General features: G+C 47.1%; 1 protein-coding gene across 2 annotated transcripts in view; it reads left to right on the top strand.

Annotated features, from left to right (window-relative positions):
* KIF13B (kinesin family member 13B) overlaps window positions 1-13,553 on the top strand; it is a 537,272-nt gene that overhangs the window by 190,021 nt on the left and 333,698 nt on the right. For both annotated transcript variants that reach the window (XM_069233796.1, XM_069233797.1), the window contains exon 5: window positions 8,523-8,615. In XM_069233796.1, the coding sequence (XP_069089897.1) occupies window positions 8,523-8,615 (93 nt within the window). The remainder of the gene's footprint in view (window positions 1-8,522; window positions 8,616-13,553) is intronic.

Below are 13,553 nucleotides of genomic sequence, written 5' to 3'. Positions count from 1 at the left end.
CCCTCTCCTGCCTGCTCGCTCCCCCTCTCCTCTGCCTACTCACTCCCCCTCTGCTCTGCCTGCTCACTCTCTCTCTCTCCTCGGCCTGCTCACTATCTCTCTCTCTCTCCTTTGTCAGCTCACTCCCCCTCTCCTCTGCCTGCTAACTCCCCTCCTCGGCCTGCCCACTCCCCCTCTCCTCTGCCAGCTCCCTCTCCTCTGCCTGCTCCCTCTCTTCTGCCTGCTCAGTCCCCTTCTCCCTGCTCAGTCCCCTTCTCCCTGCTCACTCTCTCTCTTCTGATTGCTCACTCTCCTCTGCTCGCTCACTCCCCCTCTCCCTTCTCACTCTCACTCCCCCTCTCGCTTCTCACTCTCACTCCCCCTCTCCCTTCTCACTCTCACTCCCCCTCTCCCTGCTCACTCTCTCTCCTCTCCCCCTGAGTCCCGTCCCCCCCTTTCATTCTCGCCTTCCCGTGTCTGCATGCTCGCCAACCCCCGCTGCCTGTTCCTCATCCTTCTGCCTGCTTGCTGCCCTTATATTGTAGCTCGAGCCTGCCTTTCTAAGTGCTCGCTGCCCCCCTACTGATTGCTCACTGCCCTCCCCCCGCCCGTCAGCGTCCTTCTGATTGCATACTTACCCCTTCGGCTCTCCACCGTATCGCTGTGCTTGCTCCCCTCCCTCTCTGCCTGCTCGGCCTCCCTCTTCTCACCTCTCCTGACACAACTCATTTTCCTGCCTGCTCACCCGTCTGCCTGTCCGCCTTCTTCCCCCGCCCTGTTCTAGAGAGTGGGCCAGGCCCTCCCAAGCCCGCCCCACGGCCCACCCAAGGCCTATCACAATTCGAAAACCAGCTTTTTTGCTTTTTCTCACGGAGTCACCTGGGGAGCCCGTAGCCTCACTTCCTCGGTTAAATTGTTTAGCTTTCATGAATCGCACCGATGCCCTGGGATACTTGAACAGCAAGGGAACCGGTGACCCCGGCTATTCACGTGTGCATGATAACAGCCACCCTCGCGATTGGCATTACATCATGCTTAACCTTGGGCGTATATTAAAAAGAAAAAAAGCTGCGAGTGTCACACGTTTTGGTTTTCCTGTTGTAAAAAGGCCTTAACCAGGCTTCTCTGACCTTGAACATTAGTGGTGGTTCTCTTGTGGCAGGACTGGAAACAGGTGCTGCTGGTGTCCTGCCCACTCCCAGTATCCCTGGTCTGATAATATTATCAAAGGAAACAAAGACACAGAAAACAGACTTTGGGACCCCAGCGACTGTGCATTTATTCACTCCCAAAACATTCTCTTTTGGCTATATCAGTGGCTAGAAATGGATCATAGCGCTGCTGTAACAGGTCCTACACTGATAAGGTAATGTAGTGGGCTAATGCACTTGCTACTTAGATATTCCTACAATCTGTGGCTTCACGAGTTTAAATCGTGCTATTCATCCTTCTATTTCCGACCCAAAAGTGTGAAAGTAAGCACTGCACCTTAAATAACTTTTATATCCAGTCAACCATAAAATAAATCTGAGCTGTCAGATGTCCCTGAACTTGATAGACAGTTATTTGTGCTTCACATAATAGTGATGTTTTGAAAGGTGGAGTGCATACCTCACATTCCTCCGCTGTTGAGTAACTAGCAGCTCTGGACGTGGCCGTGTGCTTTCATTAGAAGTTTTAAAAAACACAGGGCCACAGTTTTCGCAGCTGTGATGCTAAAGGTTTGAGAGCATGATCAAATATCCTAGAATCTGTTCAAAAGGAAAGGGTGAAGGGGCACAGAGATGAGAGACGGGAGCAGTGATGAGAGGAGAGCCGATAGACAGAAAAGATGAGAGTAAGAGAAAGGTAGTATGTAAGACAAAAGAATGGCAAGGAAAGAGCTGGGTAAAATAAAATGAAAAGAGTGAGTAGAAGGGAAAAGAAAAGAATTATGACAGAAAAGAGTGCTTAACTTGTGCTGGTGTTTGCCAGTGCTCAGCATTGGCAGTTATGTATGCAGCCCACCACATGGTGGAACTCTCAGTCTATTTGTTTAACAGTGGGCTCCTGTGCTTTTTTAAAATGTGATATCTGTAATAATAACACTGGGGTGAACAGGCCATTCTTATACCTTTAAGTCACCCGGTGAAGCCCAAATTGTCACATTTGTGGGAGTGATGGCAAGCGGGTGGCATTAGTTTGATATTTGGCAGCTTTGGAAGGGCCTGTGTGTGCTGCGAGCTGCAGTGGCCTCTTGAGGAATAGTTTGGGGTGCGGCACTTATCTTTTGATAAACTAAGCACCGACAGGGTTGATAAGAGAAGGCGATAAGGATGCTGTGGGAGGTGGTTGAGGGAGGGGGAAAGAGGTGTCTGATAAAGTAGGGTCATGAGTGAGGCAAGACGGAGCAGGAGAATGACAAGCAAAGCGTTTGAAGGGTATTTGGCAGTGGGCAGGCATCTACTGAGAGGGGAGCGATGAGAGGTGAGTAGAGGGGGAGCACTAGGTTAGAGAGAAGGCAAAGGATGACGCTGTTGGAGGATGAGTATGATGAGAAAGAAATGGTCAGAACGAAGGGTGATGAGTAAAGGATCAATGGTGGGGGAGGGACCAGAGAAGGAGGATCATGAGACTGGAGGAGATCGATAGAACAAAAGGGACAAGAAGAGAGAAAGAAAGAGAGGCTAGTGAGACTGGGAGAGACTAGTGGGAAATGGGAAGAGAACGTGAGTCAACAGCCTGCAGGTTACAATTTAGGAAAAACAATTCATATTTGAGACAATCACATTAATTGTAATTTCCTTCCAGTTCCCCTTAATATACATTCCGCTCAAGAAACTGACAAACAAATATTGTTCGAGAAAATACCCACTCAGTGAGAAGTCCAGTCCTCAACCTTAGAAGCTCTACTACTCAGTGGCTAGCTAAGGGTAGAAACGGGCACACATTTGCTGTTTGGTTGGTTCTCCTCAGGTTGCTAACTTTGTCTGGTCTTTCAGTTGTTATCACCATTTTTGGAGTAAGTGCGCAGGAGAAGCCACTATCCACAACTTTAAAAGTCACACTTCCCCTTACTGTCTCTTTGAAATGCTAATTGCGCCCAGATCTTTGTAGATCTTGTGCATGCTCTTGAGAAAAGCTGATATAATACAGGCCTCGCTGCTGCTAGCATTCAGAGGTTGAGAGCTACCAGTGACAAACTCATCCAGGGAAGCAGGGGGATTACGCACCTGTACACCAACACAAGTGCAGTCATACACGCTGCTAGCAGATCAAGCCCCCTTCCTTTCAGTGTCCCCCATGTGCAGCAACAGTGAAGGTGATGCTGACTGGAGACACTGAAGTGGAGGGAGAGGCTGTGAGGTGGAGAGATGAACAGGTGAAGCAAAGTAAGGGGAGGCCGATGGGTAGGAGTTGGGGGGACAGAGAGGTGTGTGACTCAGAGGGGGGATACTGAGGAAGAATGGGATGATGGTGGGTTGGAAAGACAGAGGAGGAGGGGGCAGAGATTGGAAGGACGGGAGGCCAAGCGGGAAAGGTGAGCTGGAGACAGAAGGGTGAGGTGGAGAAAGAGGAGGCTGGTGCAGAGTAAGAGGATGGAGAGGTGGAGTGAAAGCAGAAGGTGAGGTGGAAAGAGAAGGCTGAGGTGGAGAGAGCGAGGAGGGAGGGTACGGCAGACAGAAAGGAGGGCAAGGAGAAAGGTGGATGAGGTGGGGAGAAAGGGTGAGGCAGGGAAAGAGGAGGGTGAGGTTGGTAGAGAAGAGGAAGTGATGGATCAGAGGATGAGGTGGTCTACAAAGCATGGAGTGCGATGCAAAGAGGGCAGAAGATCAGAGGTAGAAAGTAGGGTGACCAGATTTTGAGGAGCAAAAACCGGGACAGGTCAGACATAAAAGAAGGACTAACGACTTTTCACTCACTTTTATATCTAACATGTCCCTTTTTTGCGTAGCTTTGTGAATGTGTGCCTAATCGTGTGTGTTTACACATATATATATATATATATATATATATATATATATATATATATACACATGCACACGCACACATACACACACACACGCACACACACATTTACAAGACTATACATATAAAATTAGGTATGGCTTGACCTCCCACCCTGCACCCCCAACCTTCCCCACCCACGTCTCTCTTTGCCCCACTCCGTCTCTCTGCTGGGCGCAGACGGGGGACTGTGTTGCCTGACAGTAACAGATAAATTACTTTAATTATTGCATACTCTGTAGGCGTCTGTTAAAGGAGACCATACCTTGGATTTATGCTTCCCTAGATAATTTGACCTTTGTCCCAAAAACCGGGACATTTGTTCAAAATTAAGAGAGACGTCGGGACACCGGGACAGTCCTCTAAAACCCGGGCCTGTCCGGGGAAATCCGGGACGTCTGGTCACCCTAGTAGAAAGCCACAGAAATACAGGATGAAATTATTTGGCCAGTACCGTGTGTTCCTCATCCCCCTACAGAACTACCCTGCATGCCCACAGCGAGCAATCAAACACCTGTAAAACGCCAGGTAACCCTGTTCATCTTCCTGGCCCTCCCAGATCCCGGAACCGGGCCCGGTTCACCCCCTAACTTCCATGCTGTTCTTGCACCCTGTCTCGCTTCCGCCCTCCTCGCGCTGGCGCGAGTCCACCCCCACTGCGCGCTTTTGTCCCTTCCCTGCTCATTTGCTTTCCCCCCACTTGTACCCCGACCCCCTTCGTGTTTAGCCTTCGCCTTGTGCAATACTTGCTGGCCTTGCCCGGATGCTCTTGGTGGCATCCGATGACAAACGAGCAGTTCCCGCGTGTGTACTCCAGTCACAGGCCATTAACCCGTCCACTCCGCGGCCAGTCCGTCGCCACCATGCGGGTTTGCTGCGTCTTGTGCTTTCTCGGTTTACCTGACGCGTCCTGGCTGTGGAGTGGACGAGCCTGCAGATTTCTCGGCGATTACACCCCGCTCTTCATGGTTTACTGAGGAGCCTGGTCGGTTCAGGCCGTGTCCCGGTGGGAACCCGCGTTTCTACTGTATGTGATCGCCTGCGCATCGCCACAGAGCGCAGCTTGGGTTGTTGTGTGAGGCACAACTTAACCGAGGTTGTATCTTTGCAAAATCTCTGACTCCACAGCCAAATGAAAACCATTAGTGTTCATGTAGGAATAATGTGAGAGTCCGACGGTGTGGGAAAGTAAGTTTCAGAAAGATGTTTTTATTTGCTTATTTTTTCTTTTTTTTTAGTTTTCTCTCTAAAGTGTGGTGCTCGAGGGATTGTATTCCTTGGGTTTTGGGCTGTTGGACTGTCTATGTTCCAGAAGTGCCTGGGCTTGGGACAGTCTCGTGTTTTGGTGACGAGTTTTGACCTCTTTTAAAACTGTAAATCTAAAAAAAAAACTACATTGTTTCGTGACTGGCAGGTAATGGACGGGAGGAGGGGGTGCACAGTGGTAGGAGGTGAATGCATGGACACCTGACCAGGAGGTACGGGACCGGAACTCAAATAGTACAGAATAAACTGGGCACGAGGGCCTCGATTACGAGTGCCCTTATAATTCCAGTGGCGTTTCACTGGGAGTAACTGGACCTATCGGAGTTACTCGGGGCCCAGTTCACAAAGAGCCTCTGAAGTCGTGGCGAAGTCTCCGCACTCGTGGCGGAAACTCCGCACTGCAGTTCTCATTGTGGAAATTCCGTCACGACTGCGGAGTCTCTTTCTGAATTGAGCCCCGAGTGCATTTCACCTGCAAATTTCGGATGCTGAAAGCTTTTGACTGCAGTCTGCAGGTGAAACGCTTTGATATGAAATGAGGTTTAACTAAGGAAAACAGGATGGGAATTACTAGTTCCCCTAATATTTTCTAATTTCTTAGGGGAGTTTTAAGGTCCCACCTGTAATACCCCAGGTATTACATCAGGGCAATTCCAGTTTGACCCTGAGTTACTGGTTATCACACTCAGCCACGTGTATGGAGACCCTTACTTAGCTGTAATGACAGGTGGTACATTTGGACTGGGGCATCCCTCCTCCGGAAGGTGGTACCTCCCTTTCATGTATTATTGTCCATCACGCTCCCTGCGTCCTCCTTCCTGTCGCCTCCCTCTAAGGTGGAGGAAAGACTTGTTTGGTTGGATCCCAGGCAGGCGTGTATTTTCTGCATTGATTAGGCTGAGGAGCGCTGGGTGCACAATCAACTTTTTGGGCCTGATTTAGAGTTTGGCAGAGGGGGCTACTCCGTGACAAACGTGACGTATATCCTGTCTGCCGTATCACCATCCCATAGTCTATGCAGATTGTAATGTAGTGGGCGGGATATCTGTCACGTTTGCGACAGAGTAACCCGTCTGCCAAACTCCAAGTAGGACCCTTTGTCACCTTAGTGAGTGAAGGCAGTCCAGGAAGTGACTTCAAGATGTATGTATCTGTAGTTACTGCAAATACTTCTGTACTTCTCACCTTGTGATGTACCAGCAGACTGCATCGCAAACAATGTAGGTGATACAAACCATCACATCATGTTCTTTGTACCAAGCTGTGCTGTGCTTTGGCCAAGAAGGAGCCCCCTGAGCTGCTACCTGGGGTCTGTCCCCTCCTTCACCAGGCATTATTTTAGCGCCTCACAAGACCGCAGTGAGGGCCATTACACCTGCGTGGTCTTGCCTGACTTCCTTTCTAGGGGTACTGCTGTGGTATTGACACGAAAAGTGAGTAATTTACGGTTAGAAGTACCCATCAGAAGAACAAATAACTAACCTTCAGTATCATTCTTTCTGGTGAATATTCTATATACCTGCAGCTTCTTCACTGATTCCTCCCTGCTTCCTCTTATGAGGAGTGGCCTTTTCATTTGTAATAAGGTCTCACTCTAAACTTTGCACACAGTTTGTTTTCTCCAATGTCCAGTCGCTCCGTGCTTGACAGTGCGCTAAGTGTTAAGGGTACCCTGATGTCCGTGTGTAATGCAGCTGTAGCACCGGCCAGTGGCGCTTCCTGTTCACACGGGAGCTATTGCAGAGTTTTTGTATCCACGTTGGGGCCCGATGAGATTTAAAAAGTTAGATGCGCAGAAAGGGGGCATGCATCGAAGCAGCTGAACTTTTACTGGGTTGAGGGAGGGAAAAGAAATCTAGGAAACCCACAAGTGTCTGGTTCATTGAAAAGAGAAGAGTTGCCTTTTACAAATTGTGTCATATAGAAATGAGTGGCTGCCATTGAGGCTATATTAGATGGCTGGTTAGGGCTCTGTGTTACACATAAAAGGAGACAGAGGTGACAGCTGTTTCCATGGAAGGGAAGGCTGACACGGTTGTTGCTTCTCAAGAACGTTTGTAGGTTCCCATCAGGGTTGTAGCGGGCTTCCTCTGCATTTTGTGAGCAAAGTGATGGGCTGACCATATGTGGTAGCTCTTCAGCCCCAGGATTGCTTGTCCGGTCGGAAGAGAAGACAGACCATGTTTCATGGGCCATTTCTTATCACAAAATGCTTAGCCAGAGGAGGAAGAGCTTCTGATGTTGATCAGGTGAGGTTTAGCAGCTGCTGCGTGGGGAGAACAGAAGAAGCACAAGGGATTGAGGAGATGTGCTGATAGTTCTGCCGGAGAAGTCATCCTGGTAACTGCAGTTCTCCCGATTAACATTAGACATGTAGGAAGGGTGGGGTGCCTATTTTTAAGTCTTGTCTGAGGTACCCTTTAGGCGAGAAGTAACTTACTCCTAAAAATCCCTGGTAGAAATTAGCATTTGGTCATCCGAGTGGAAACCTACAGTGTAACACGAGGAGATTTATGCTTACTCAAGTAGATGGCACATGTGTCTTTGTAGGACAAATACACTCTGAATGTGTTCCTTAATGTTGCTTTCTGTGTTTTTCTTATCTAAATTGTGTTGTCTTTCACCTGTTGCCGTTAGCCTTATCTCATAGTTTGGCTGTAATTTGTTTAGATCCCTCCTGCTTGTCAGCTATGAAGAGGTGTAGTCTGGACTGAACTGGAATTACTTAATAGACTGAAGTTTACTGAGAGATTTAAATGACATGCCTTTCCAACCTTCAGGTGACCTTGAAGATGGACTCGCAGTCACAACTTGTTTGGTGAAATGTTGATGTCTCGTTAAGACATCTTGATGTCTCGTTACAAGTAAATAGTTGCTTGAGTTTATGTATTTGGAATTGCTGTACTACTTATTGCGAAATACTCAATGGAGGCTTATAACCTATGGTAGTATAATACATTTGGAGACGAAAATAGAAGTGTAGGCGTAAATGCAGAGAAAAAGTTATAATCAAGGTTTGAAAAATGGATCAGAGAGGAGAATGTTGGCACAGGAACAAACAAGCCGAGGTCTGGTAGTGATAAAGATTTATTTGGTTTACACATCTTCGGTTTCTGCAAGTAGTTACAAAGTTTTACAGTTTTGTTTAAAGAGTATGTATGTTTTCTTACATTGTCCTTGAAGTTACAAATTAAAAAAACAATGGGGCATGATGATGCTTTTTGTAACCTAAGAAGCCTACTGTTCGCACAGTTTGAATTGTCTAACCTCTTATACCTGTCACCTTTTAGGTCAAGATGTTGTTTTTCAGTGCCTTGGGGAGAACATTCTTCAAAATGCCTTTGAGGGTTACAACGCTTGTATATTTGCCTATGGTCAGACTGGTAAGTACTGTTATAAAGAATACGATTGGGCAGAATCCCTTGGATTCCCGAGAACGCTCAGTGAATGATGTCACAAAGGGTCTCACAACCCCACCTGGCAGCATCACACTAATGAACATTCTAGAATGCCTATACTTGGTGACTATTACTAATAAGCATAATTGATTACTATTTTAGAAATGCAACATCTTGGTCCATGCTGCAAGTTACTTATTATGTCAAGTGTTGGGTTTTAATCTAATAACACAAAAAGGTGATCTGATAATGCTCAACTGTAGGGGACTGCACATGCTCGAACTGTGGAACAAACGTGGCATAGGTTTAGGGACTCACTGAGCGTTGAGAGTCCTTTGCAAATGTTTGGGATGCACTTGTAACCTTACTTCAGCATTCTGATTGATCAGGAACTACGTCACATCGTTGTTACTATCGCCTTCATATAATCTTTTTTTTTTTTTTTAAGCACCCCTACCATTCCCTATCTTTTGATGCCAACCTGCATGGCTGATGTCATTGATGACTCTCAATTCTTCATCTACTCTAACTTTCTTAAGCGAGCCTTGAGAAAGTCTTTTGGGATGAAACACGTGTTTGCTGTAGCAGTGTGTAATTTCACCAAGCTACAGATTCATCAGAATTAAATGCTCAACTGAGTTAAATTTCAGTTACATTTTGATTGCGGTATGAATGATTAATGAGTGTTCCGTTACATACTTTCTTGTTGTTTAATAGCTACTGTCACATGGCCAAAAGCTTAGGAACCACCTGTAGGTAGCATGGCGGCGGGTATCGTGGAAGCACCAAACAAATCAGGCTTAAACTTGCCAACTACGCTCTCTGAGGCGTAGCAGATTCATGATCACTGCTACCTTACTCTGTATGTACATTTGTACAGGGTGTTACAGAAAAATCTGTTGTGCACCAATCTGTGTGGCGAGCAAAACGCTCATCGAATTGCATACTCAATTATTTCCGAATAAAATTACGCAGGATGAACATTTTTATCTTCCTGAGACCCAGTTTTACACCAAATCCCAGCAGGTCTTTGTTTGCTGGCATTCATTAGACATTAATAATCCCTTATCCTGATCCTAGTCTCCCCTTATTTAGCAAGGACTGTGTAGTATCCCTGTGTGACTTCTTATCAGAAAGAGTAAATGGTTGATTGGCTTCCGAGACTTGGGGTACACTTGTGAGTTGCATCTGGCAGTCCCTGCACTCCACCTCAGTATATCCTGTGCATATTAATGACCACACCAGCATCTTGCCATTGGGGCGAAAATATACAAGCGGGAGGTTACTTAACAGTTTCATAGTTGATGTATAATCTCACTGCCATTCCTTTCTCAGCAAAATGCATCTCCCTTGATGCGCCTATATATATATATATATGTTCGATGGCAAGTGTAGCTGCAGATACACATGCTGTGCACAGTCCGCCGTCTGGTGTTGGGCTCGGAGTGTTACAAGTTGTTTTTCTTTGAAGAAGTGTTTTCGAGTCACAAGACCGAGGGACTCCTCCTACTTCGGTTCCATTGCGCATGGGCGTCGACTCCATCTTAGATTGTTTTTTTTCCGCCATCGGGTTCGGACCTGTTCCTTTTCGCTCTGTGTTTCGGGTCGGAAAGTTAGTTAGAATCTCGGAAAAAAACGTCGGTATTGTTTGCGTTCGGTATCGGGTTAGTTAGAACAAGTCGACACCGAATTTTGAAGAGCTACGGTGGCCCTTTGGGGTTTTTTCGATCCCCCGTCGGGGCCTGGTCGGCCCGGCCACGTGCGACTTCAAGGCTCATGGAACGGACCCCATTCCGTTTCTGCCCAAAATGCCATCACAAGTATCCGTATACGGATCACCATCTGGTCTGTAACTTGTGCTTGTCCCCCGAGCACAAGGAGGATACTTGTGAAGCCTTTCGAGCGTTTCGGTCGAGGAAGACACTGAGAGACCGAAGAGCCAGGAGACTACAAATGGCGTCCACGCCGACAGGTCAAGATCGTTTCGAGGAGGAAGAAGAAGCTTTCTCCGTCCGCGAGTCGGATTCGGAAGAACTCGACGCCGAAGAAACAACCAAAACCGTGAGTAAGACGTCGAAAATCAAGACTCACGAGAAGTCTACAAAAGCCCAGGGGACGCCACCGCCAACAGGCCATGGCTTAACCCGAAAAATAGGTGACCCATCCAAGGCACCGAAAAAGGGCATGCTGGTGTCGAAGTCATCCGACTCCGGTTGAGATACCGCCACACAGCAACCTCTGAGCCGAGACGGCGGCTCTGAGAAAATTCGGCACAGAGACAGCGGCACCGAAGAATTTCGGCACCGAGACACGCCGAGAACAAAGAAGGTTTCTTCGGAGCCTAAAAAGACTTCCGAAAAGGTTTCGGTTCCGAAACAGCCAGCCTCGGAGCCGAAAACTAGTTCCTATACAGAGGAACAAGGATTAACCTCCCAATTACATCGATTTGGAGAGGAGCTTCAATCTGCAGAGCCTGACTACACACAAAGAAGGCTTCATATTCATGAGGACACAGGGAAGATAACTACTCTTCCTCCAATCAAAATAAAAAGGAAACTTGCCTTTCAACAAAAGGACAAGCAACCACAGGCAAAGGTGGCAAAGAAAACAACCCCACCACCGTCCCCACCACCATCAATACATGCATCACCGGCAACAACTCCACCACTGATGCACTCACCAGCTCATACCACGATGAGTCAGGATGATCCCGATGCATGGGACCTCTACGATGCTCCAGTGTCTGACAATAGCCCAGACTCTTATCCTACAAAACCGTCACCACCTGAGGACAGTACATCCTATACACAGGTGGTCGCAAGGGCAGCCGAGTTCCACAATGTGTCCTTACATTCAGAACCAATTGAGGATGACTTTCTCTTTAACACCCTATCCTCCACCCATAGCCAATATCAAAGCCTTCCCTTGCTCCCAGGAATGCTAAGACATTCAAAACAAATATTTCAGGATCCAGTTAAAGGCAGAGCCGTAACTCCAAGGGTGGAGAAAAAATATAAGCCACCGCCCACTGATCCAATATATATTACAACACAACTAACGCCAGACTCAGTAGTTGTGGGGGCAGCTCGTAAGAGAGCCAACTCTCATACCTCAGGCGACGCACCACCTCCAGACAAGGAGAGCCGCAAATTTGATGCGGCGGGAAAAAGGGTTGCAGCACAAGCAGCAAATCAGTGGCGTATCGCCAATTCACAAGCACTTTTGGCAAGATACGACAGGGCTCATTGGGATGAAATGCAACATTTCATCGAACACTTACCCAAAGAGTTCCAAAAAAGAGCGCAACAGGTGGTGGAAGAGGGACAAAGTATCTCAAATAATCAGATACGGTCTTCCATTGATGCAGCAGATACAGCTGCAAGAACAATAAACACTGCAGTCACAATACGGAGGCACGCATGGCTGCGCACTTCTGAGTTCAAACCGGAGATCCAGCAGGCTGTGCTCAATATGCCGTTTAATGAACAGCAATTGTTTGGGCCGGAGGTAGACACTGCCATCGAAAAACTCAAGAAGGACACCGATACAGCCAAATCCATGGGCGCACTCTACTCCCCGCAGAGCAGAGGCACATTTCGGAAAACACCTTTTAGGGGAGGGTTTCGAGGTCAACCCACAGAAACCACAACCTCACAAACAAGACCTACCTACCAGGGCCAATATCAGAGGGGAGGTTTTCGGGGGCAATTTAGAGGGGGCCAATTCCCAAAAAATCGAGGAAAATTCCAAGGCCCCAAAACCCCTCAAAATAAGCAGTGACTCACAAGTCACACACTCCCATCACATAACACCTGTGGGGGGAAGACTAAGCCAATTTTACAAACTTTGGGAGGAAATAACAACAGACACTTGGGTCTTAGCAATTATCCAGCATGGTTATTGCATAGAATTTCACCAATTTCCTCCAAACGTCCCACCGAAAACACACAAGATGTCAAAACAACATATAGATCTTCTAGGACTAGAAGTTCAAGCGTTGCTACAAAAGGACGCAATAGAATTAGTACCAACTCAACAGAAAAACACAGGAGTTTACTCACTGTACTTTCGAATACCCAAAAAGGACAAAACTCTAAGACCAATACTAGATCTCAGAACACTAAATACCTACATAAAATCAGACCACTTCCACATGGTCACGTTACAAGACGTAATACCACTGCTCAAACAGCAAGACTACATGACAACATTAGATCTAAAAGATGCGTATTTCCATATACCAATACATCCTTCACACAGGAAATACCTAAGGTTCGTATTCCAAGGAATACATTAACAATTCAAAGTGTTGCCGTTCGGAATAACAACTGCGCCAAGAGTCTTTACAAAATGCCTGGCAGTAGTAGCTGCACATATCAGAAGGCAGCAAATACATGTGTTCCCGTACTTGAGACGACTGGCTAATCAAAACCAATACGCTGGAACAGTGTTCACAGCACACAAAATATGTCATACAAACCCTTCACAGGCTAGGTTTCTCCATCAACTACGCAAAGTCACACCTTCTGCCGTGTCAAACGCAGCAATACTTAGGAGCGACAATCAACACAGCAAAAGGGATTGCCACTCCATGTCCACAACGGGTTCAAACATTTCACAAAGTAATACAGGCCATGTATCCAACACAAAAGATTCAAGTCAGAATGGTAATGAAACTACTAGGCATGATGTCTTCATGCATAGCCATTGTCCCAAACGCAAGATTACACATGCGGCCCTTACAACAGTGCCTAGCATCACAATGGTCACAAGCACAGGGTCAACTTCTGGATCTGGTGTTGATAGACCGCCAAACATACCTCTTGCTTCTATGGTGGAACAGTACAAATTTAAACCGAGGGCGGCCTTTCCAAGACCCAGTGCCACATTACGTCATAACGGATGCTTCCATGACAGGGTGGG

The sequence above is a fragment of the Pleurodeles waltl genome, chromosome 5 (assembly GCF_031143425.1).
Source record: "Pleurodeles waltl isolate 20211129_DDA chromosome 5, aPleWal1.hap1.20221129, whole genome shotgun sequence".
Lineage (NCBI taxonomy): Eukaryota > Metazoa > Chordata > Amphibia > Caudata > Salamandridae > Pleurodeles > Pleurodeles waltl.
Note: the sequence above shows the minus strand (reverse complement) of the source record. Positions and strands in the feature narration are given on the sequence as shown.